Consider the following 27,156-nt stretch of genomic DNA (forward strand, 5'->3'; position numbering starts at 1 on the left):
CAGAGCAGCTAAGCACCTCTGCAGAATTTGTTATCAAAGAGTTATATATGGCACCTCCTGGCTCCTGCATTCTGCCTCGCTACTGACCTTAGGGCACCGTGCCAGGTGAGTAAGTCATGGATGCATCAGTAGTGGAATCCTTTATCTAAAAGATACTGGTGAGATACTGGGGTAACTGACAGTGAAGAAGTAATGGAGTCCTACCTACTACAGCGCTCCTCCCCTTATGTCCATGGCCCCACATAGGGCTAAGGTCTGAGTCATCATCTTAGTGTAGCAGCACGATTCAGAGCCTTTCAAGAGGAATCCCTGATAAACACTACCCTCAGACACTGAAGAGAAGCAGTCTTTAAGGAACATGTTATGTCCTAAGAGACTAGTTCAAGGGGAGGATGCAAGATATAATGTCACTTCTATTTTTTAAATATACCAACAAAATTGGTTTAGTTAAAAAAAAAAAATATATATATATATATAGGAGTCAGGCAGTAGTACAGCAGCTGGTTAAGTGCACATGGCACAAAGCGCAAGCACCAGAGTAAGAATCCTGGTTCGAGCCCCTGGCTCCCCACCTGCAGGGGGATTGTTTCACGGGTGGTAAAGCAGGTCTGCAGGTGTCTACCTTTCTCTCTCCCTCTCTGTCTTCCCCTCCTCTCTCAATTTGTCTTTGTCCTATACCACAACAACAGCTACGGCAACAGTAACAACAACAAGAGTGAAAAAAAATAGGAAAAATAGCCTTCAGGAGCAGTGGATTCGTAGTGCAGGCACCTAGCCCCAGAAATAACCCTGGAAGCAGAAAAGAAAAATCTGAAGAGTGTCAGACATTTATGCTTGAGGCTCCTGGTTCAGTCCCCTTCTCAGTCTGTATCAAGTGGTAGCTCATTTCTCTCTCTTCCTTCCCTTTCCCCTGCCTCTCTCCCTCTCCATTTCCCTATCCTTTTCTCTCTCTCTCTCTCTCTCTCTCTCCCCCTCTCTCTCTCTCCAACTCATCTGAAGCTCTCATATAAATAAAATGAAATAAATATTTAAAAAATAATATACTGGTAACAAAACCCCAGGGATTCATTTTTTTAAAAATTAGAAGGTATACAACTTTCCTTTTTCAAGATAAAAAATTCAGTAGTAAAATAAATAAGCCCTAGAAGGTAATGCATGGTACACTGACTATAATTAATTATTACTGCATTATCTATTTAAATGTTGCAAAAAGAAGTCTTATAATTTCATACCACAGAAAAAATAAGTATATCTGTACAATGATAGATGTTTAACTAGATATTGTGGTGATCATTTGTGAAAAATTGACATATCTGAAATTAGTATAATTTAATATGCCAATTATACATAACTTAAAAAAGAAGGGCTCTGGGGAAGCAGAGGTCTAGGACATATTGGTGGGGTTGTCTATCCAGGGAAGTCTGGTCAACATCATGCTAGCTTCTGGAATCTGGTGGCTGAAAAGAGAGTTAACATACAAAGACAAACAAATTGTTTATCAATTATGGACCTAAGGGCTGGAATAGTGCAGATGAAGAGTTGGGGGGAGGTTCCTCCATTTTGTAGATAGCTAGAAGGCATATTTTAGTTAAATTCCAAAGGGCTTGATGTCATGGCTGGATCAATAATGGTAGAGAATGTTCCCTATCCTCTGAAGGGAGGATGGACAACATACTTTATGCTACACCTGAGATGGGTAGATATTAGGGCAGCATGGAATGTTCCTACTCATGACCACAGAATGTGAGCTCAGATCTAGAGGGATGCAGAGGTCACATAGGCTCCTAAGCTAATTATGAATCCCAGGTCACATCAAATTGATGGGGTTTACAGTCAACAATATTTATACCCCTTTCCCATATTAGGGAGCTACTCTCTTCCCTGATCCAACTTTCTGGTCCTTTTTCCAGCCATGACATAATCCTGCTTCTTAATGTTCTTTCTAGACCTATCGGGCATTCTGTAGATTCCAAAAGCATAAGAGGAAGGTTTTAAAAACCATATTTTCTTAAATTTTATTTTGGACCAGAAATATTGAAAAGGCTGTGCTTATGACAATGAAAACATTTACACAGTGAATTCCCCAGAAAGGTATCCAGTTGTATGGTGGAAATATAGTCATCTACATGGGTTATATCTCAAGAATGATCACTGGACAAATGGAAAATAAATTCTGGCATGCTTTTAAAAAGCACATTATAAATGTTTGCATATATATATATATATATATATATATATTACTAGGAAAATCTATTTTAATATCCTGTTCACAATTTATAAATTATCAATTGATATTATAGAATATTTACATAGACTTAAGCCTAAAGTTTTCTTTTCTTAAGATATTTTTATGCATTTCTGGGGGTTGGGGAGAATATCACTCTAGCACATATGATGTCAGGAATCAAACTTGGTACCTCAAACTTGAAAGCCCAAAGCTTCAACCACTAAACCACCTTCCAGGCCACAAGTTTAAAGTTTTCATAGGAGATTTATTAGCTTAGACAAGTAAAGGTTGATTTACAAGTTCAGGAAATTTTTAAGTTCCACTTGCTACAAATTTTAAGGAAAATCCAAAACAACATGTAGTTATCTTTTTTCATATAAACTTAAGTGCAAGTGAGTTTTAAGCTTCTTACCCAATTTCAGATTCAGCATCATAATGATGAAGAATAATCACTAATTTGATTTTTTCCCTCCTGGTTTAAGCAGTGAAGCAGCAAATATGTTATCTTTCCCTTATCTCAAGTGAAGCGACTACATCAAGAATGATTTGAGATTTTAGACAATTCATAACTCTTCAGTAGTTCAATGCCTCAGAAAATTGACTCCACTTAATTTTAATTCCAAACATATAATTTACAATTGCCTCTGCCTTATAATTTCCTTCACCATCCACAGCCTTTTCCATATGTTTCAGAGGTTCTCTATATACTTCTGTTAAAACCCTTTTGTAGTCACACAAGAAGTTCTAATCTAGAGCTTAACCTACAAGATACTTTTATTTTTCTAAAGTATGCATTCCTGGTGTAAGGGTATTCATTATTATCTCTCTCCAGAGTTTACTGTTTATTCTGGATGTCCTGAGATTGTGCCAGTTCTTATGTGTAAAGCTCCAGGAATACTCTGAAGCAGTAGATACACCATTGAAATCACAAAGAACATAAGACAAAAGATAACCAGAATGGATGACTGCTGGTGTACAGGAACAGTTATGTTAAATTATTCAGATTAAGTAAAATATGCGGTAACAACATCAAGAGGGTTTCTAATAGCAATATAACGTGTATTTGCAAGAGACTATGAGGACATCAAAAAAATAAATAAATATTTTCCTTATTAAGTTGGTGAATATTCTAACTTAACATCCCCACCATATAAATCTCCCAAAATGGAATACGCACAAGGATGAGGGTGATTCATTTGCTTTTATAAGTATTCTGTAAGTAATTAATTCTGAAAATACTTCTCAGGCCCATTGAAAAGGGACAATAGGGAAGCAAGTCATTGTCTTGTACTCAGCAGGAGCCTCTGACTAATACATATTCCCACCCACTATTACCACAGCACATAGTTTGTGCAGTTTTGCTTCAGACACTGTTAATCATTTCAGCATTCAAAAAGTCTCCTTGAAAAGTCCAACTGTAGGGACATACTGATTCATGTGGCTTAAAAATATCCTTGCAATTCAGAAGCAAATATTTATTAAGTGCAATAAAAAAGTAGCATGAGGCTTTAGATGGCTTGAGTTTCTTCTTGAATGCTCATTTCATTTTCTTTTAAAAAGAAGTTGGCTTCATTTTGAGTTACACTAACTTCTTTTTATCTACAGACATGTTTGTTTATTATGAAGTTGGGGCCTCGCAAATGTATGTACTTCACTGCTTTAGACCCCATTTTCATTCATTCGTATATATGCTTCATATATATGGAGAGAGAGAGATACACCAAGAAATGGAGAAATGCTACAGCAGTGGGAGCTTTCTACAATAACTACAGCACCTACATGTGTTGTCAGGGATAAAGTTACATACATGGTAAGACACATGCCCTACTGGGTGAAGCACCTCTCTGGGCCAAAAGTAATTCAAAAACAACAGATTTTGTACACTGTTTAAAGAGATTAGTGGTTGGGGGTGACGGTGGCACACCTCATTGAGTGCACATATTACAATGCACAAGGACCTACCTAGGTTCTAGCCCCTGGTCCCCACCTGCAAGGAGAAGCTTAACCAGTGGTGAAGTAGTTCTGCAGGTGTCTCTCTTTCTCTCTCTAACCCCCCTTCCATCTTGATTTCTCTGTTTCTATCTAGTGAAAAAAATGAAAGAAATAAATAAAATGTTAAAAAAATATTAGTGACTTTTTAATGGTTTAAACAATTATTAGAAGATACAATTTCACACCTAACTCATTTTATACATGCTCACAATATAAATAACAAAGCAAATTACAAATAGTGTAGAGGATTATTCTTTCTGTGGAAGAAAAAAAACAAGAATATGTGACATCATCTTATATACATGTTCATATAAATGTTGAAAGTTAAATCTAGGGGACCAGGTGGTGGTACATCTGGTTAACTACACACATTCCAGTGCTAAAAGACCTGGGTTCCAGCCCCTGGTCCCCACCTGCAGGAGGAAAGCTTCATGAGTAGTGAAGCAGGGCTGCAGATGTCTCTCTGTCTTTTTCCCCTATCTCCCACATCCCTCTTATTCTCTTGTCTCTATCTATCCAATAATAAATAAGTAAAAAATTAAATTAAATCTAGAACAACATACAGTACTGTCAATGCCAACAATGAAAAGAGGAAGGGAAGCTGATTCATCTTAACTTATTGAAGAACAATGCAGTTATTCTTGTGTGATCCATATAATTTTTTATCCTTTATTTTCTTAGTGACAGTAAAAATAATAAAATAAAATCTACATATGACTTTTTCCTCCTTTTAAAAATAATTTTTAGACCAGGCCCCTCACTCTTATATTACCTCATAAAGAACATGAAAGCCACTATTGAACCTGCCTCCCTGGACACTCTTTTATAGGGAACAAGATAAAATTAGTGTAGTTTTCATGGATTTCAAAGATTTCTCATTATATTGTGAGTTTTAAGACAGATCTCAGTATATTTGCATATATTTTAGTCTATTAGAATCTCTTCAAAGACAAAACGTAAGTTTAAGAACAGATTTATAACAGATGAAATTTCAACTTGAAATGCCACGACATTGGTTTATTGATAAGCTGCTTATCACCACCATAAGCCAGAGCTGAATAGTGCTCTGGTAAAAAAAAAAAAAAAAAAAAAAAGATAAGCCTAGGCATGAGAGTCTGTTTGCATAACCATTATGCTATCTACCCTCCGCCTGCTGCTTATCTTTTTAACCAAAATAAAATATCTTGATACACTTTGTAAATTAACTGAACAGATAATTCTCTGCTAGTGTTAAGTATGTGTGAATATTGTACAATTATAGATTGCACATACAACATTTTGATTGGCATCACATCAAAACTAGAGAGCATAGGATATAGGAATCTTAAAACTAATATAAGAAAAAAGAACTTCTATGAGGACATATGTTAGTACCCAGAAAAAGTAGAGAATATGAGGTTATAGAACTGGAACTAAATCTTGTTTTTCATTTTTTCGCATTTTTAAACATTCAAATCCAATGCACATTCCAGTAGAACACACCACTTCTCTCTAAGGTGAGTTTGCCAGCCTGATTTCATGGTTTAGGCTAGCATTATTATTATTATTTTTTTAATTTTTAAATTTTTTATTATCTTTATTTATTTGGTTAGAGACAGCCAGAAATCAAGAGGGCCAGGGAGATAGAAAGGGAGAAAGACACCTGCAGCACTGCATCACCGCTTGTGAAGTTTTCCCCATGCAGGTGGGGACCAGGGGCTTGAACCTGGGACATTGTGCACTATAACATGTGCACTTAACCAGGTGCGCCACCACCCGGTCCCAGGCTAGCATTATTTATTTGGTTAATCTGGAAAAAAAATTTTTTTCACTGTTAATATAATCCTGCTGATCATAATGCAATTCTCTTCTTAAGCAGATAGCTGGCAGGGGATCACAATGGCATTAAAATCGATATGACATGCTTAAGGCAGGTTTTATTTATTTCTTCCTTTTTCACTATTCTTTTTAACATTTTTCTGTAACTTGTGAGTAAAAAAATATCAATTCCCTTTGGGGAGGGAGAGCACAAAGTGAAACATGAAATGAACATGGTCTATTGCCCCAAAGCAAAGGACTCTGTGGAGGGAGGAGGAGAAAGGATAGGAAGAAAACTTTGGGGGCTTATCGCATAAATGGAATTGTACATACAGATGTCAATGACTGCACTTTATGTAAAGTATTAATGCATGCAATAACATATACTTAACCTTGAGTTATTAGTGTTTTCTTCCAGAGTCTCATTTGTTTTTCATTCTGATGACAATTTTTTCACTCTTTGCTCACTTCTATGAATATTTATTTAACTAGTGTTTGGATGTTGACCTCATTATTTTGTGGTTCAACCTTTGAGGGGCTTTTAGCTGGACTCTTGTCCTGGTTCATTTCTCCAATATTTCTTCTTGTTGGTTTAACCCTTCTACATAGTATGTTATGAGGTCCCTCTCTCAGTACTTTTCAAATAACTGATCACTCTTGCCTGGATGGATCTGTGTCTAAGTAAGGTACTTAAAGAGTTCACAGTTGTGGAAATTAACAGTTGTTTCAATATTATTTCAGTCTCTGAGTTGTAGTACAGTGGCTGTTAAAGCTGTTTTTTTTTTTTTTCTTCCCTGTAGGCTATGGGAGCCTGAGAGCTTTTAAAGTATAAGTAGGCTTCTTAGTTTAATCACTCACTCCTGTCCAAGAGATAAAGCAGGGTGGGGCAGTCCTGACCAAGAAATAAATCACAGAGGGGCAGAGATAATCCAGTGGTTATGCAAAGAGACTCTCACACCCCAAGGATCCAAATCTCCTGGCTCAATTCAGCTTCTCTGCCAAGCCTGTCAGTACTGCTGCGGCCTATGAGTTTCTAAAGAAGTCCCGTTTATACTCTGTAGTTTCTGAGGCAATTATTCATCATGTTCTCATCAGGAGAACAATGTGGAAAGGTTTCCACTCTACAGTCCCACTGCTAGGCCACTGAGGTTTAGCTCTTCTCCTGAGTTTCCTGGTCAGTTCTCTGTTCTCAGATGTCGGCACAGGGCCTTCCCCCTGCTGCTCCAGCCTCTGAGGGCAGTAGCAATGGAGAATCACAGTTGCATTTGGTGAGTCTTAGGGGATTCCTCTCCTCCCTTCAGCAGTCTTTTTGTTGGTGAAAACAGACTGGAGGTGGTGCCTCAACTGGTAAACTGCTGAAATGTTTCCAGCCACTCAATTTTTGTCCACGAGCCACACGTGTTTGCAACTGCTGATTCGGTGGGTTCCTGGAGTCCTTCTAGTCCTGCCTTGTTGTGGTCCCAGGTAATCTTCTTTGATATTCCTAGTTCCCCCGTGAGAGGAGAGGAGAGAAATACAACTGTTGCTGCTCAGTAGCCCTGCCTTGGGAAGTCCTCCTGGGAGTTTTATATAGCACTAACACATAAGTTAATGACACAGGCAAAAACTACAAAATTCTAAGTGCCAACTTCCTGTCACAAATTGAACAGATTTAGCATGATACACTGGTCAAGACAGTAAAAAAAAAAAGTTCACTTTTGTTCACAGAGGAAGGAAAAAAAATAAGGTTATGCTATATAAACTGAGACTTGGAAAAATATAAAAATGCTACCATTATACACAGAATATGCTAATTTTTAATGATGCCTAATAAACCCTAGCATCATTTAACCAACTAATGATCTATGGAAAATAGAGTGAGGAACAATTTCACATTGGAATCAATGTTATAGCTCATGCCTGGGAAGGCAGTGCCTTGCCATGCACACTGTAAGTTTCCAGTCTAGCCTCCACATGGGAATGCCACAACATGGGAGGAAACTCAGGTGCTGTGTTACCTCTCCTTCACTGTGTCTCTATTTCAATCAAAAACTCAGATGTTTGCAGTGAAATCCCACATGCAGGTGGCCATCTCTAGTAGAGAAAAAGGAATTATGTTAAATGCTTATATATATAATACAAGGGTATATATATTTTTTTTTCCTTTTTTTTTTTTTTTAACCAGAGCACTGATCAGCTTTGGTGTTGGTGTTGGGGAAGGGATTTGCAGGCTCAAGTATGAGAGTCTCTTTGCATAACCATTATGTTATCTACCCCTGCCCCAGGGATACTGTTTAAAAGCAAATAATAAACACATAGTTTACCTCATGTTTATTCTTGTTACCTGACTTTAAAACAAACAAACAGCAGTATTTCTATCACTTGCCTCTGGAAATATTGCAGTTTTTATTGTGAGAATTTTTTTCAGATATAATCATATCATTGAGAACTAACAATAGTCTTCTTAATTTTGAGTTCTGGGTTGTTCTTTAACTTTGATAGAATGACTTGTTTACTTCTATTTCTGCAGCTGTGGATTCTGAACAAAGGGTTAGTGACAAGAGTTTTCAAAATAATCCCGAATCCTCTTTCCAGATCAGACTACCAAAATATTGTTTGGTTTGGCATCTATCTTACTTATTGTTTTAAAGATAACTATTATTCTTCTCAAACTTGATTTGCATTTGCCTTATGCTTTAAAAGTCCTCTCTTGAATATATCATGAATTGACCTGCTTCCAATTTTACCATCTAAAGAGCCTTAAGATATTTCTTTCATTATTTTAAAACAAATTTTAATAGCATTAGATAAACTAGTATCAGTTCCTCTTCGTACTCTACCTTTGTTTCCTCTTTCTATAGAAGCTTCATTAGTCTGAAAAATTAACTATGGTACAAAAATGAAAGTTGAGTACCAACTGTGCTGTATTTCTGGAAACAGGAATGAAATTCCCTCAACTATCTCTGCTCTTTATTTATTTATGTTTATTTTTATTTGTTTGTTTGATTTTGCCACAAGGGTTACCACTCTTGGTGGTCATCTATATATATATATTTTTTTTTTTCAATAGAGTGATATTAAAATGGGAGAGGGAGAGAGAAAGAAAAACATGTGTAGCACTGCTCCATCACTAATGAGGTTTCTCCCTCCATTTGCAGCTGGGGGCTGTGAACATGAACCTGAGTTCTCATACATGGCACCATATTTACTCTATAGGGTATGCCATTGTCCAGATCTATCTTTTTTCAGTCCTAATGCGGGACCTTATCCTAGGTTAGGCTGATGGTGACTGACAGTCCTGGGATCCCCTTCTCTCTCAATTTCTCAAGAACAGCGGCATGGCAATAATAACAGTAACAAAACAACAGCAATGGAAAAAAAAAATATATATATATATGGCCACCATGAGTAGGGGATTCATAGTGCTGGTACCAAGCCCCAGCAATAACCCTGGAGACAAAAAAAAATCATTATATATATTTTTTAATTAAAAGAAAACTTTACAAGGACTTGACCAAAATTATTGTACAAGGAAAGAATTCTCCCCTAAAATCTGTTTCTGTGACATGTTTCTGTAAGTTAGGTGTTTAAGTTTAAATCTGAAATCCCTCATTCTGAAACCATTATACAACTATAGACAGCCTCTCAGTTTATTCAGACATGCCACAGTTGAAATAATCAGGATTATTTATCAGAGCACTTTTTACAAATACAAACCATCTTCAGTCACTCAATTCCACGTTTCTTATGTGGTAAGTAAGCCCTCGCCTACACATATCACTAACATTCTCACTCTCTGTTTTTATCTCTCTCCCTCATGTAACCAAGACTTTTCTGCACTAGGCATGCCTTTACCAACTTGTCCAAGAATTCAAGATGTTTTGCCTGATTTAACATCTCTCACATCCTCTCAAAATGCATGGCCTTATGCAGCTGCACTTAACACTGTATTTGTTAGAGGGAAAAGTATCTAAATGATGAGGAAACCCATTGACTATGTGAATCCATGATTTCTTTTTCAAATCATTTGGTGGTTGATCTGAAAGTGTACAACAGTGATGTTTCTGAAGCTCAATCTTTTTGTTAGTAAACTTGCCTAGTAGTGATTAATGTGAGTTGCTGCAAAGTCAGCTAATTTAACAGTAATGTTTATTTTGCTTTAAAATAAATGAATATAACATAAAATAGTGTAAGAGAAAAAAATATTATTTTATCCACTGATTAAAAAAATGAATGTAGACATAAAAGAGGGAGAAAGGAAGGAAGGAATAAAGAAGGGAGGGGTAAGGGAAAGAAAGACAGATGCATATATTGGGTAGGGGAGATGGCATAATGTTTATGCAAAAAAGATTCTCATGTCTAATGCCAAGGTTCAATTCCATGTACCACCACCATGACTCAGAGCTTACCAAGCAGTGCTCTATTAAAAAAAAAAAAAGAAAATCATTACTATGATCTGTTTCTTCAAAAAATAATAAGGGTTTATTTCCTCTGAAGACTTTAAGACTTGTCAAAAGGTCTGACTATAAGGTGATTGATCATGAAGTGACTATCTATTATAAATTGGATGTCAGGATGTCAGGCTTACAAATATATGTGATGACTCTAAGAAGGTGACAACTGACATTTCTGATATAACTACACACATGGTCATGCTACATATATGAGTATACAGCAGTGTGTGCATAAAAAAAATCTTTGATCCAAAACAATACAGTTTCCAAACTTACTACCAGTAGTAAATATACCTCCCACTTCCATGTGCCTCTCCATGGCATTTGATATAGTATCTGATTATTCATATGAAAATGATATTTTCCTTAACTCACTAAAAATTAAGAAACAAATGCAGAATGACTTTTTTTTTTTCTAATCACTGGGATTTGGTGCCTCCCTAACAAAACCACCACTCCCAGTAGCCTTTTTTTCCCCTTTCTTTTTCATTTTTGATAGAGACCGAGAAAAATAGCTCAAGGACCACACAAGGATCTCGGTTCAAGCCCCTGGCTCCCCACCTGTAGGGGAGTCGCTTCACAGGCGGTGAAGCAGGTCAGCAGGTGTCTCTGTCTTCCCCTCCTTTCTCACCATTTCTCTCTGTCCTATCCAACAATGATGTCAATAACAACAACAACAATAATTACCACAACAATGATAAAAAACAAGAGCAACAAAAGGGAAAAGAAAAGAAGAGAAAAGGAAAAAGAAAAGAAAAGAAAAAGAAAGAAAAGAAAAGAAACACCTGCAGCACTGCATCACAACTTGTGAAGTTTCTCTTTTATGGATGAGGGCCAGGGGCTTGAACCTGGGTCCTCAAGTATGATAACTTATGTGCTCAACTTAATGCACTATCCCCGGACAGCAGCATGACTTGTTTTTAAGTAAATATTTACCATATTACTCACACAGTAAGAAATGTTTTTATTAAATAACTAGTATAAATTATTAGTCTTACAAATTATTGTTTTCTCTAAGACTCACCTTTAAGTATTTCTGTTAAAGTAGTGGATATGGGTGAAATTATATTTAGGAAAATTAAAATGTTTCAGGTTTATCTATTCATGTTTGGCATGTTAGTTAAAAGCATAAAAAAGTGCACTTCATTGACTAAAATAGTCAATATTGCCAACTTCTCATCGCTTAGCGTAATAAGCTTGGATTTCAAAGGTATTTGATGAATAGGAAAATATGTATTATAGCTGAATGACCCTGAAGAGCAAATTTACACTAGGGAAAAATAAGTTTCTGGCCTATAATCTTGCCAAAATTGCCATTCTCTTTTACAAAATGAGTACCATGGGATTTTTGCTTCCCATGATAGAAAGTACATTAAAATGTCAGTTGTAGGTCTATGTGATTCTCTGGCAGCAGAATTCAGTAAAGCTATGCATTGCATATTTTCAATGAAAATGTTTGGCTGAGGTTGGCATGCCACAATGTAAAAGCAGTACACAACCTCAGGCTAGAATGCTACACAGGAGATTTCTCTCCAACTTTCATTGCCTAGCAGGGAACCTAGTAAAGCAGTTTCTGATATCTTTTTAAGATTGCTTGTAAAGTATAATCATAACAATTGTACTCCTGGGTTATTTGTCTCAAGGAGTTTTGATGATAGCTCTAATGTTGAAATAGTTTTGCTATGGATCAGAAGCTTATTTTAATAGCTTTAAGATCTTTTGTTGTGTTTTCAAGTATATTTCTTCAATAAGGGTAATAGTACATTATCTTTTCAGTGTGACACTGATTAACTAGCATACACTCAGATTTTTTTTTTCAGTTGAAGTGGTAGAAGATGCTTAATTATCCACACATTATCACACAGTACAGCCCTTACCATGATTGGGAGATGCATATAATATTTACAAGGTGGCTACCTGGAACTAAGGGCTTAGTTTAGGATATGAATTGATTATGAGATATGCTATCAGAATAAATAGTCTGGGCCTAGGAGAGAATAATGTTGAACATTTAACACTATCTGACTATAAACAAGTCACTTGACTTCCATCTATATGATGAGTATGATACTAAAATACTCTAAAGTATTTGTCGTATGCTTTACATTGGTTTGTTCTAGCCCTCCCCCGCCAAGAGAATTAGATCAGTCCAGTTAATTTCGCGGGCCGCTTGGCCCCGCCCCAAGGGACCCTGGGAGAGGGTTCCTGAGTTCCTGAGTGCCAGAGTTCCAGAGTGACAGAGTTCCTGGGTTCCTGAGTTCGAGAGTGCCAGAGTTTCAGAGGGTTCCCGAGTACAAGAGTTCAAGAGTTCCAGAGTGACAGAGTTCCAGAGTTGGAGGGTTCCTGAGTTTGAGAGTAAGAGAGAGTGCTTGCGCCACAGCAAAGAGACAGCAGAGTTCTGTTTGGTGATTAGTTTGTCTTAGTTTATGAATCGTTGTTCCTGAATAAAGAAATACAGCTTCCCTGCCCAGCCATTGTCTCCGCGTCTCTGTTCACCACTGTGAAGCCAGCCCGGCCGGCAAGAGCCTCCAAATTTTAACAACAAATGGCGCCCACGTGGACCTGACCTGCGCATCTCTCAGATAAGTAAAGACAATTTGGCTACCTATGCACTATGGCCTTCTCTTCTGCTTGTGAAGAGATCTCCAAAGGCCTCTACTCTTTCTTCACGAGACTGTTTTGTTGTTTCTGGAACATTTATCTCTGGACCACTCTGTGGTTTCCACTCGCTCGGGCAAACTCAAAACAGCCAGCGGGAAGAGCCAGCGGGCGGGAGGCGAGGCGCGGAGTTGCTGTTTCTACCTGGTTAAACAGCCAGCCAGCCGGCTGTGCCCAGACAACCCCGCGCACCGCGCCTGCAGCCCCGCAGCCCCGCAACCCCGCAGCCCGCAGGAGGCCGACACCAGCACACAAGAGCCCCTGGAGCCCCAGGCCAACATGCAAGAGCCCAAGGCCAGCCCACAAGAGCTGGCTCTCCACCGCGTGGCGCAGGGCACTGGACGCGTGATCCCTCCACGCTGCTCGGCCACTGCGAACAGGGCAGCAGACATGTCAGGGCCATGGGGTAGGGCCGCGGCGGCCTATCATGGCCGCCACCCCTTGGCACCTAGGCTCACGCCTTCTACAAAGATGGTCTGCCTGCCCTCTTTCTATATTCTGGAACGATCCCGAACCTCCCGGACCCCTGGGCTCCCTGCCGAAACTGGGCACACGAGATCTCCAGCTGCCGGTCCGGTCTGAAGGCAGACAAGCTGGAGTACACAGAAATTTAATTCTATTAAAAATATTGTATTTTATTCATTGGCTAGAAACAAAGAAATCAAGAGGGAAGGGGGAGATAGAGAGAGAATGAGAGACACTTGTAGTACTGCTACACTGCTCACGCAACTTTCCCCCCTGCAGGTGGGAACTGGAGAGCTGAAGAGGCTCTCTGCATATGTATGTGCACTCAATTGGGTGCACCACTGTTTGGCCCCCAAAACATAACAATTCTTTAACAATTAATTAACTAGTCAAAACATCTAAACTTCAGTAAGATCAAAACTGACAAGTTTTGAATTAATGAGCAAAAGATTAACAGGGGGTTTCTCATATAGAATAAATAAATTATGTCTTCACTATATGTTCTCTGAGAAATTGTGCCTTATCCACTTTATCGCCAAGCTATTTAATATGTCCCTTGGAAAGCTCACAGACTAGAATATTTATTCCATAAACTACATCAAATTGCAACAGAAACTCATAAACAAACTCTCTCTTAGGCTTTGTGAGAACCCTGGTGTTAATTGGGGGTGGGGAGCACTGAATTTTAGTGGAGAGTATAGTGTATATGTAGCGTGTGTGTATGGGGGATTATAACCTATAAATCATATAATTTTGTAAAAAGTGGCTGTTAAAACACCATTAAAATTTTTTAAAATATATATTTGTATTGATTCTGGTAGGTTTTGTGAAATGCACTTCTTATTAAAATCAAATCTGGTATTGACATTCTCCTCTGAGTAAACTCTATACTATCTTTTGTGTTTAAAATCTTTGCTCAATATGCAATTATTTCATGCTGTGAAACTTTCAAATAGCCACTTTTTACAGAAGTGTGAACAATAAAAATGTAAAAAAGTAAGAAAAATTTAAAATGTATGTTAGTAGTTTATACATATAAATTAGTATTACTAGGAACTAACCTCCAGAAGGTATGTTTTCCAATGGATCTGCTGTGTTGCTGTTAGTTTTCAGATATTGCATTTTGAAGGAAAACTGTAACTTTTAGAGGACTTATTTTAAAAATGAAAATAACTACTAATGGGACTAAAGGTATAATATGGAGTTGGAGAGGTAGTTCACCACCTAGGTTTCCTGAACCACTACACATTAAGGCCAGGCTCTAGCCCCAGCACCACACAAGTATGGCAAAGCACTCTAGAGAAAAGTATTCTGACTAACTTTTCTCTTTGTGTATCTCTATCTGAATGAAAAAAGAAGAATGAAACATTAGAGCAATGAAACCATGCATGTGATACACTGTGGCTAAACACACACACACACACACACACACACACACACTCCTTTCTTGTGCATTACTCTTATTATGAGCTATATTGTCTTTAAAACATCAACTAATAAAACATACTGTGGAATTTTTATATACTAAAAGTACAAAGTAAGAGGTAAGTGATCAAAATAATTGCAAAAATAAATTATAACAATATTGAAATGATGAGAAAAATGTATCAGAATTAAAGGCCATATTTTTAAATAAATTCTAAGAACAAAAATGGTGTTTTCTTTGGAAGTAGAGATCCTAAGCTTGTATGTGAAGCAAATGTTACTGAAAACCCTGAAGAAAATTTTTACTCATGTGACTTTCTTGTCCCTTAAATTCAATAAGCTCAAGGGTTTCTGTCTTTTTTATATTTTGATTATAAATTCATTCCCATTTTGTGTAATGTCTCTCCCAGAATTGACCCTACAAAACATCACGCTATTTCCATGTGTTCATCTTTCAATTTGGGCTAAATCAACTCGTAATTTTAAAATTTAGAGTTGACTTAAGGCAATGATAGCTATTGCACTAGGGAATTGTTATTTTACTTACTTAATTAATTAATTGTCTCCAGGGTTTTTTCTGGGGCTCGGTGCCTGCACTATCAATCCACTGCTCCTGCAGGCTGTTTTTTCCCTTTTGTTGCCCCTGTTGTTTACTGTTGTTTTTTATTATTGTTGTTGGATAGGACAGAGAGAAATGGAGAGAGGAGGGGAAGACAGAAAGGGGGAAAGAAAGACAGACACCTACAGACCTGCATCATCACCTGTGAAGGGACTCCCCTACAAGTGGGGAACTGGGGGCTCGAACTGGTCTGTGCGCTTTGCACCATGTGTGCTTAACCCATTGTGCTACTGCACGCCCCCACTGCACTAGAGAATTTGACATCCTGCTACATATGTTACAGGAAGGTATCAGCACAAATCACCCAATTTGGTCTTCATTACTATCACATGAGTTGCCAGGTGACAGTCTACTAACTTATCCAAGTCACATGGTTCACCATCAGCAGAACTATATCTAAAAGGCTAATAAAAGCCTTAAAAGATACTAAGTGTGCTTTTGTGCCTGCCAGAACTTCATATATTTTTACCCAGATTAATAGAAATTTATGCTTCAATTTCACATTAGTAGAGACTGCTAAAATAACCAAGTGTTAGATAGTACTATCTATTCAAGGTTCCATTTTTCATTCAGCTTCTCTTTACTGTCATGATTTTTCACAACACTGTAGCAATTTAGCAAGGAATTTTTTTCTATATATCTTATTCTATTTTTTTCAAGGTAGTATTAATTTACAAGGCTGTAATCTCAAAGTGTTACCATAGCCACCATCCTCTACGCTATTCTTCTTCTTCAGGCATCCCTTCAGCAGCCTCAATTTTGTAGCCCAAGTCCAAACCTTTGTTTTCATTTGACTCTGTTCTCCTTTTTTATTTCTTTCTTTACACTACATGAATGATATCATTCAGTAGTTTTCTATTGTAAACTTTAATTTTTTTATTATCTTTATTTATTAGATAGAGATAGTCAGAAATTGAGAGTGGAGGGAAGGGTAGAGAGAGAGAGACAAAGAGACACCTGCAACACTACTTCACCACTTACAAAGCTCTAGCCCCCTTTGGGGGTGGACTAAGGGCTTGAAGCTAGGTCCTTGTGCATTGTGAGATAGCGCTCAACCAGGTGCGCCATCACCTGCCCCCCCATAAATATTTTTGTACAGCTCTTTTCTAGGTAATTAATTTGCTTAATTACTATTTTCCTAGAAAGCTTTTCATCAAGCCTTCATAAGAGAACTGAAAAGAACAGAATAGAATAATCTTGGTTGCTGTTCTTTCTCATTCAGAATTTTACCCACATTATTGCTGAAGTCTTTTCTAGCCATTAGAGTTGTCTACTGAGAAATCAGCTCATATTCTTAGAGGGGTTCCCTTGAAGGTGATTCTGCTTTTTCCTTGCTGTCCTTAAAATTCAGTTTTTATATGCGATCTTTACCATGTTAATTATTATGTGTCTTGGTGTGCATCAGTTTGGGTTATTTTATTTGACACGCTTATAGTTTGTTGGATGTGAATGTTTTCTTTGTTCCCCAGCAACCAGCGAGTTGCCAGGTATAAAAGCACAGGCCTAATATATAGCTGAGTCATAACATATGTTAATGACAGTTCTAAGCATACTTTGGGGCTTGTGGGAAATTGGATCTTGCAAGCTATGAGCTGACAATCATGCACTCCTACCTAAAGCCACCACCGCCACTACCACCTCCATCCTCCACACACAGCCTCATCTGTTAATATAGACTAAAATCCAGTATGACTACGATCAAGGCTGCTACCAATAAACCATAGCAGCCACTGGAAGAGCTGCTAGAACAACTCTTCAACTCTGCCCAGTTTCCATTCTTCAATTTCCATTCTTGTAAAACCTCAGGAACAGTATTGTAATAAAAGTTGGGTACTGTGGGTTTGACAAAACTGTTCCCTACTTATCAGATTATAATTCGACAGATCTCTTCCTCGTTGAGGTTTGTTTTAACACAAAAGACCTTTTGATCTTGGGGAGGGGAATCTCTCTGTGCCCCACTTCCCCTTTTCCCCTTTGTTGAAGAAAGTTCACTTGTATATGGGTTTTCCAAGTAGTGTAATGGTTTTGCAGTCATTGTGGTAAGAGGTAAATATAATTCTTCTCTGTTCACTTGTCTTGGTCTGCCCTCCCTGGTACACTTTGGGAGTAATTCATAAGCTGATCAACAGAGGATGTAAATATAATATTATTAATTAAAAAATTATTTATAAAATGGAAATATTGACATTACCATACGATAAGAGAGGCACAATTCCACACAGTTATCACCACCAGAACTCCATATTCAGTCCCCTCCCTTGATAGCTTTCCTATTCTTTATCCCTCTGGGAGTATGGACCCAGGACTATTATGGGGTGCAGAAGGTAGAAGGCCTGGCTTCTGTAATTGCTTCTCCACTGAACATGCGATTGGCAAGTTGATCCATACTCCCAGCCTGTCTCTAATATTCTTTATTTTAATGTAATGATGAATTTTAGACATAAAGTACTTTAGTGGATTATGTGTTTTATGTGTGTGTAAGATCTCATAGTTAGACATGTACACACACGAAATGCTTCAAATGCTCTGCATATCCCAACTAGAGTTTGAGACATTCTGTTTGGAAGGAAGTGCCTTGCAAAATTCATTACAATGAACCACTTTCATACTGTTATTCCCAAATACTGACTAATCACATGTTAGTAAATCCAAGAATTATTTTTAGAAAAAGACTGGAACTGTAAATAATTTATACAATCTCTGTTCAAAAATGATACTAATTAGTGACACCCTGCTGCCTTGATAAACAACTCCAAAGGTAACTAAAAAAAAGATAGTTTTCCTTTTAACTTCCTTATTCCAGAAAAGCTCACTCATATAAACATGATACACCATTAATAAGATTGTATCAAAGAGGAACCTTAACATCTTTAATAGGGTGTAGGCTTTATTTTTTTACTTTTCAGTATTTGTAATTTTGAGTCACTGTACTGTCAGATGATGAAAAGAGAAAGGAAAACATTCCATCTGCCTTTAAAACCTTCTGTCACATAGGAAATAAAAATACTATCAAAGCCCTACATAGATTTTACAGAAAAAGAAAATGTCTTCAAGAATTAATGATGCTTCTCTAGGGATTTTTATATAAGTCTACCGTGTTTCAAAGGCATAATCAAAATGAGTATAATTTCACTAGAGTTGCAATCTAATTGACTGAGAAAAGTTGGGATAAGAAATAGAGGCAAACACATATAAATAGCTTCCAGGTCTCTGCAAAACTGAAACAAAAATCACTATATTAGCCATGGATATTTAGGTAGAAGTCCACTGACAATCTAAAGAAATTGAAAGAAACAATCTCATTCTCAAAAAAGTTATTCTCTCTTATAATGGAAATTATTTTATCATGGTCTTAATTAAAACTGTAGGACCATTCAAACAGTACTGTGAATACGGCCCCTTCCTAGTCATTTTTATTATTGTGATTCTTTCACCTCATTTGCCTCCAACCACTGTTTACTTATTTACACCTTAAAGTTCAGCTATTGAATTTAAGCCTACCTAGAGATTCAGTTCACCCAAACCAAATGTGTTTCCAACAGAAAAGATGTCAATCTTTCTCTTCAGTTAGAACAGAGGAACTAGGAGAGGAGTATGATGGAGCAGGTAGTATTTGAATGCACACATTACCATTGACCAGGGTTCAAGCCACAGGTCCACCTGCTGGGCAGGGATGGGGAGTTTCATGAGCAGTGGAGCAGTGCTACAGATGTCAACCTCATTCTCTGTCTCTTTCTCCTTAACATATATATATATATATATATATATATATAGAGAGAGAGAGAGAGAGAGAGAGAGAGACAGACAGACAGACAGACAGACAGAGACAGAGAGAGAAAATGAAACAAAAGTGGTTCATGAGTGGTAGAGTCATGCACATGTGAATCCTCTGGGCACCATACAAAAATAATAACTAAAATGACTATTTCTCTAGACAATTAATAAGTACTCCAAAGTTTGAGAAGGCTAGAGATATTTGAACAATAAAATGAGAAGAGAAACATAAAAATCACATGGACTAGTTACTTAATACATACGTAGATAGATATTCAGAGATTCTTGAATATGAATATGAATATATATGTACATATACATATACATATACATATACATATACATATACATATACATATACATATACATATACATATACATATACATATACATATACATATACATATACATATACATATACATATACATATACATATACATATATTCCAAACATACAAAACTAAAAACCCTGGTGACAGGAATAGACTTATTTTATCTACTCCTCTCTGCCCATACCCATGATTTCCAACCAAAGCCAAGTGTGGGAGGTACTCTACTTTTCTCATAGCATCTTGTAGCAAAGTAATATTGTAGAGGTAGCACCTGGTGAGACAGTAGCTCTTAATGGAAGTAGCAGCCTCCAGCACTGCTAAAGAAGTACATTCAGGAAACTGGCTCTCTAAAGTTTTTCCCTGACTGGCTTCATAGTAGTGAAAGTCTCCATCAGTCAGCTGCTTCAGACTCTGCAAACTGACTGAGACGCTCACAATCATTCTCTTGAATTAAAGCAATACAGTGTTCCTTTAAATACCTTTTGTGACTTTAATTATATTAAAAATACCTCCCTAAAATAGCAATATTTAATTTTTTCCCCTTCAAAACCTCCCTGTACTTACAGCATGGGTAACACATCCAAAGTCATACTACAATCCTTCCTTCCCCTCCAATAACCTTCCTTTACCAGACTGGATATTAGATTATTTCATAGTTTAGAGTGAATAATTTCCCTTTGGGGTACAAGCCCAGAGTACTAGACTACAGAACATTTCTTTCTTCTTTTTCCTTTTTTTTTTTTTTTTTTTTTTGGAGTTGAACCTAGTTATATAAGGGACTTGGAACATGCTCTTCTGATGAATCCACACGACTAACACTTGTTGACTTCTTCACAGGCATTGTGGAATGGAGCACAGAGAAAGGGTCAAAGCAGACAGTGAACAGGATGAGGGTGCAAAAAAAGGCTGAGACAACAAATAAAGCTGGAGAAATAACCAAAAGTGATGATTATAAGATTTAAGAAGCTGGAAAGAAAGGCCCCAGTGGGATGATATAAACAGAGACAATATCAAGTTTGAATAGGAACACTGAAATTCAGGGCTAGGTTATTTCTTAATGAATAATTCAGTCTCTAACAAATTTGAAAGACATTGTGAAGGGATAGAAACAATTTATCATTAAATGCTTAGTGAGGCAGGCTTCTCCAAAACTAAGAAACCCAGTATAATCATGAGAACACACCAGAAAAATGCAAAGAAAGTAATGTTACAAAATAAATAAATAAATAAATGATTACTTGTCTTACAAATAACTACGGGAATGAAAAATCAGAGAAAATTAAGAAATGATTATACATCAAATGGACTAAGGAGACAAAATGATGCAATGTAAAGCAGTATATTAAACTGAGCCCCAAGAGAAACAAAAAGACAGTAGTGATAGCATAAAGTCCAGATTTGTGTTTCAATTAATAATAATGTACCAGTATTCAATTCTTCATTTTGACAATGGCTATACAAGGTATTATCTTAGTAAGAGTTTGGGCAAAGGCACCTAGGGGTTGCCTATACATGTCCTACATTTATATATATTTTAAATGATTTTAAAATTTAAAAAATTAAGTACATAAGACAATTATTCTGTTTATATATTATATAATTTGTGCCAGCACTCTAAATGACCATAACTAAAAAAACTGCACAAAAGATATATATGTATATATATATATATGTATGTATGTATATATAAATATATATAAAACTAAAGTCATCTGAGAGATAGTGAGTAGTCACCTTAATATCAAGAAGAAAGAAAAAAATGTCTAAAATAAGTAATTATATTGTGATAGTCTTTGACCTGTGGCCATTTATTGTCCTGAATAAAGTATGTGTAGGAACAATTTGAATCTAATATTTACCTTTATCTTGTGAGGTTTTTCAGATTCTGTTACCTGTCAGTTGTCATGTGACTCAGATACTAGGTAGTAACTTTTATAATTTTAAGATACTAGGAAGATCAAAGGTAGTCTTTCTATAGGTGAAACATCACATACTCACATCTCAAATATTTTGGTTTGATCTCCAATCCAGACAGTCTAAAGATTAAGGTAAGTTGAAAATAATGAAGTTATTATTATGTTAACAAGACTTTGAGGCATTAGGTACCTTAGATATTTGAATCTCTAATAGGAGATTAGTACTCTCCATCTTGTTTTTGACATGTGAAAGTTTCAAAAGCCTCAACATGAAGGTATGCCTTAGACCTCAAATTGTTTCTACATGTACATTTCCAAATGCATCTACCACATTACAATAAATAATAAAGAATATGAGCATAAAGAAAAACAATGGATAAAAAAATAAAATATGAAGTCCAAATATTATAGCCATAAGACAAAAAAATCCTTAAATAATTGTTAATTTATTCTCAAGAAGTTAAGAGTAGGATATTTAAAATACAAGTGTAGATTTATTGTTAAATTAAAAGTGTAATGGATTTTTAAATTTTCAATAAAAATTTAGAGGGTAAGATTTTATTTAGATATAGTTCAAATAGAAAGTCTAGAAATACATTTAAGGGCACATTTTTACATAGCTGAAGAAACTATTAGTGGAGCAAAGGGCAAGTCAAAACTATATCTATGGCATTAAAACGTGAAAGCCCAAAGGATAGAGTATACATAAGGGAAAGTAAGATGAATAGTGTATGCACAGAGTATGCAATGAATATCTGCAAATTATTTTAAGTCTTAGAACAAAGAGAATGGGGAAAAAACAATACGTAGAGACTTAATTTATGAGTTATTTTTTGAACTGATTAAAAATATATCTTACTCTGCTGATATAACAACCAAATAAATCTCAATACAGAAAATAAATGACATCATCTACACCAGCACTCCTCCAAATAAATCTGTGCAATATTATAAGTGCTCTATTCTGAAATCTACTATAAATATTTACATATTGATATGAACATCTGTATCTATACCTATCTATATATACTAAGTCTATATGCCTAGCATATTTATCCACTGAGCACTTGACCTGTCTTTGTAAAATGAAGGAAGTAAGTTTTAACGTAATTTGAATTAACTGAAATTTAATTTAAATAACCACATATGGCCAATAACTATTGTATTAAACAGAAAGCAGTACAGAAAAAAATTACAGAAAACCAAAGGCAAATAAACAAAACTTAAAGTTATAAAAAGACAATATTTAAATATACACTTTCTTAAGATTAGCATCAGAAACCAAAGATAATAAAATATGGTAAAAGCAAATAAATGAAACCCTGCACTACTACAGCCACTGAGAATGTTCTTTAACAGTAGAATCAAATTTTGGAATATGTCCAGTTTAACATACAGCCCGCTTCAGAAAATAAATTACATATTGTTCTTGAAAGTTTTGAAATACTCAGAGGCATTATTGCTACTCTATATTCTGAGAAATTATCTTCCCATTGTGAGTTCTGCTCACTGAGTGTTATCAATTTCTGTACACATTCCCATAGTAACTTACATACTATCACTTGCACTTAACTGGCACATAGATCTGTTTCCTCTGCTTGATCATATCTCTTGATCAATTTCTACATATGCATCTAATAATTATACTTCAGATGGTATTCAAAATTATCATTTTAAAAATAAAAGCTGACAATATTAAGATCTATTTCACAGAGATTTGTCTGAGAAGTACTGGAAATAAGCACTAAAACCTCTACTATATTATCAGGTGTTATATTTGGAAGATACCCCAAACTGTATTATTTTGTACCAGAAAAATGATTTAGGAAAATGTATACATGAGCTCAGTGACATGTTAAAAAAATGCAGTCTGTGAGTAATTAAGTGACTCACTAAGCCCTCACAAAGATTAGAACCATGACATGAACTCAGGTACTCTAACCCCAGATCTGTTTTTCTGTATCATGACATTTCAGAAGTAGGCTTCTTTTCTACTTGTACTGGATGTATTCAGTCTTCTCTACACGACTTTTGATTTAAGCAATTATTTTCTTTATAAAAATCAATTTCTTACCAGGGCTGGGTGGTGGTGCACCTGGTTGAATGCACATGCTATAAATCTCAAGGATCTGGGTTCAAGCCCCTGTCCCCACATTCAGGGAGAAAGCTTCACACCAGATGAATCAGGGTTACAGGTGTCTCTTTGCCTCTCCTCTAACTCTCCCTTTCTCTCATTTTCTGGCTGTCTCTATCTAATAAATAATATATATATATACATATATATTTAAAATTATTTTTTAAAACTTTCTTTTAATATTTACTTATTTCATTTGATAGGACAGAGAAGAATTGAGAGGGCAAGGGGAGATAGGGAGAGAGAAAGAGAAACATTTGCAGCACTGCTTCACTGCTTGTGAAGCTTATCTCGTTGCATGTGGATACCAGGGACTTGAACCTGGTTCCTTGCACATTGTAATATATGTGATAACCTGGATGCACCAACAACCAGCTCATAAAAAATAACTTCGAATCTTTACTAGGATGTGAAGGAAATAATGATCGGAGATTCAGAGAACTGGATTTTTAATGCTATTACTAGTTGATAGAGTCTTTAAAAACATCACTTTGTTTTTATCTATCTCTCTATATATATATCTAGAAATAATGTTTCACAGAATAAATTAGATAAAACAAACCAGATATACTACACAAGAGGTCTGAGTTAATATTCTTAAATGCTACCAATAATTTTCAACATTTTGAATTGCTTACTGCTTTCTGACCTCATCTATTTCCTTTTGAGAAAGATCTAGATTCAAAAGAACACATTACAAGAAAATTTTCTGTAAATTGTTCTTAATAGTCACCATCAGTGAAAAGTCTTCTGAATGTCTAGAAATGAAAACAATATAAAAAAGTGAAGCATATATGTTTGTTTGACATTTTACTGTGTTCTCTATAGCAGAAAATCACCACCATTGTATAGAGAACATGCTTCTGGGATTCACATATAACTTATGTGTTGCATATTTAGTTACATTTTTTCATTGTTCAGTTTTTAGGTTTGATGAGTTGTAAAGGCAAAGAACAGCCTCACAGCAATAGGGAAATATTAATCCTGGGTAAACAGTGGGTTAAGTAGGAAGATAATAATAAAAAAAAAAAGTGTACCATAATACATTCTCTATGCATTCCCTCCTGAAGTCCCATATCCTCAGGCAAATCTGGCCATGAATTGAATGCCTCTGGACATAAAGCAGATTGAACAGCTGTTTGACTCGCATTTAACTCCCTGTCATTTGGCAGATTGAGATCTATGTTGAGAGTACCATTTGGAATTTCTTTCTACAAAGCTATTATTTTTGAACATGGAATTTGAAAGAGTTAGGCACAGGTATAACTTCATAAAATAATAGTGCCAAAAGGAAATATGATAGATTTTTGTAAAAAAAAAAACAAAAAAAAAAAACTCTGACTTTTTTCCAAAGGTGTTTAAAGAGAAAGACAATACTAGATTAATGGAGGTGAGCTTGCATAATCGATTATAAATCACTTCTTTTTTCTGAAATGTTAATGCGAAAAAGTGATATTCAGGTATGTGGACTATAAGGACAGACAATCAGACATGATGTAGACAAATGTGCATGAACAGACAGGACAAAGGAGCTAAGACATACACACTGAAGGAAGACAGGTAAAAGAAATACAGTTAAAGATTGCTAAATCCAAGTTTAGGGATTTTTTTTCAAGGAGACCAGTAGAATGAATAATAAACTTAAGAACACTAACAGTTTTATTATTATCATTACAATAATGACATAAATGTTCATTTTTATAGAGCTGATATAGTATATACCTGTCAGAACTGTTCTAATGTTTCAAATATGCTAATTTACTCTATTTTCTTAGAATTATATAAAATAGAAATTATTACTGTTCAAATTATTAGAGAATAAATTTTCAACACAAGGGTATTCAATCACTGGCTCATGGTCACATGACAAGTTGTAGGTAAAGTCATGGTTTGAATTTGTAGCTTAAAATTAGTGAAAGAATCTAAGATCTTAACCACAAATTAAAAAATACTATAGAGAAGCAATATGCCTTTGAACTAGAATATAATGAGCAAACTTTAACCCAAGTGAAAAGACTCCACTGCATCCTAGATGTGACAGCAGAAAAACATGAAAATTGACAGTATTTCCTTTTTTTTTAGTTCTATTGTGTAAATTATATATCTTTCCAGATTTTCTGATTTTGCCCCATATTTAGAACAAAGTATAGTGAGATCTAAAGCTACCTTTAAGGTCTCAATCCGTCTCCAATTACCAGCAATCTCATCGTCCAAAAAAAAGTCTCTTTAAATGTAAAATTAATCACTGACTTTCAAACTTCAACCCATTTCCTCTGTTCTGATCTTTACTGGAGATAGAAGACACATACTAGACAAAGGTAGTTAACATTCTAATCACTTTGGGCTTTTTCCTTTCGATTAAATAACTCTTTTAAATGTACTTCTGTTAAAGCCTATTCTGAAATCTCCCTGACATTAATTACTGATGTATTCAAGTTGTTCTGACAGGTCTATTTTGCATTTTCTACTTATAGGGAATTTTCTCATCTTACCTCTCCATTTTCTAAGGGATGTATCTTGGAATAAAATGAAGTGCAGATGACCTCATCATCTTTGGCATAGGATGGCGGCCCAGTTCGGGGATAAATATTGTAGAGGGTTAGGCATTCTGTGTCTGTCACAGCATGATACTGCCAAGGTTTGTACTCAACATCATCAAGAGAACGTTCCAAAATCCAGTTTCCAGGCCTAGGGGAGTTAGCTGCTTTCACAATCACATAAGCAATCTGGAACACCTAAGAAAGAGTGACAAAAACAAGAGTGACTTTGGAGCTCCAGAGTATTATTCTAACCAGTTGATATCAACAATATAACAGTGCTACAGTTACAGAGATGTGCAGATTTTACTCTATAACTCTCCTGTGTTCTCTGAAATGATTTTATGGAAGGTGTTCATATTAAATACTTTTCTCTGAGATATTTTATGTGACAGAATGCCTTTAAAAGAAATGGGTTGAGACAAAAAAGACATGGGCTAAGATTGGATTTTGGTTTTCTAACAAATAATTCACATCTTTTCCTTTAACATTTAAATTTCCATTATAATCATAATCACCTAAATCATCAATTATATATGCCAGCTTTCCAAATAGTGTTAGAAAATGAAAGTCTGGGGGCCAGGTGGTGGCGCACCTGGTTAAGTGTACATGTTATAGTGCACAAGGTCCCAGGTTCAAGCCCCTGGCCCCCACACGCATGGGGAAAACTTCACAAGCAGTGAAGCAGTGCTGCAGGTGTCTCTCTGTCTCTCTCCCTCTCTATCTCCCCGGCCCTCTTGATTTCTGGCTGTCTCTGTCCAACAAATAAATAAAGATAATAAAAAAATTAAAAAAGAAAATGAAAGTCTGATTAGAGATAATCATGATGGACAGGGTTTGATAGTTT

General features: G+C 36.0%; 1 protein-coding gene across 1 annotated transcript in view; it reads right to left on the reverse strand.

Moving 5' to 3' along the window:
• LAMA2 (laminin subunit alpha 2) overlaps window positions 1–27,156 on the reverse strand; it is a 711,163-nt gene that overhangs the window by 462,145 nt on the left and 221,862 nt on the right. The window contains exon 4 of the mRNA XM_060190486.1: window positions 26,265–26,507. Within this exon, the coding sequence (XP_060046469.1) occupies window positions 26,265–26,507 (243 nt within the window). The remainder of the gene's footprint in view (window positions 1–26,264; window positions 26,508–27,156) is intronic.

Source organism: Erinaceus europaeus, chromosome 4, assembly GCF_950295315.1.
Source record: "Erinaceus europaeus chromosome 4, mEriEur2.1, whole genome shotgun sequence".
Classification (NCBI taxonomy): domain Eukaryota; kingdom Metazoa; phylum Chordata; class Mammalia; order Eulipotyphla; family Erinaceidae; genus Erinaceus; species Erinaceus europaeus.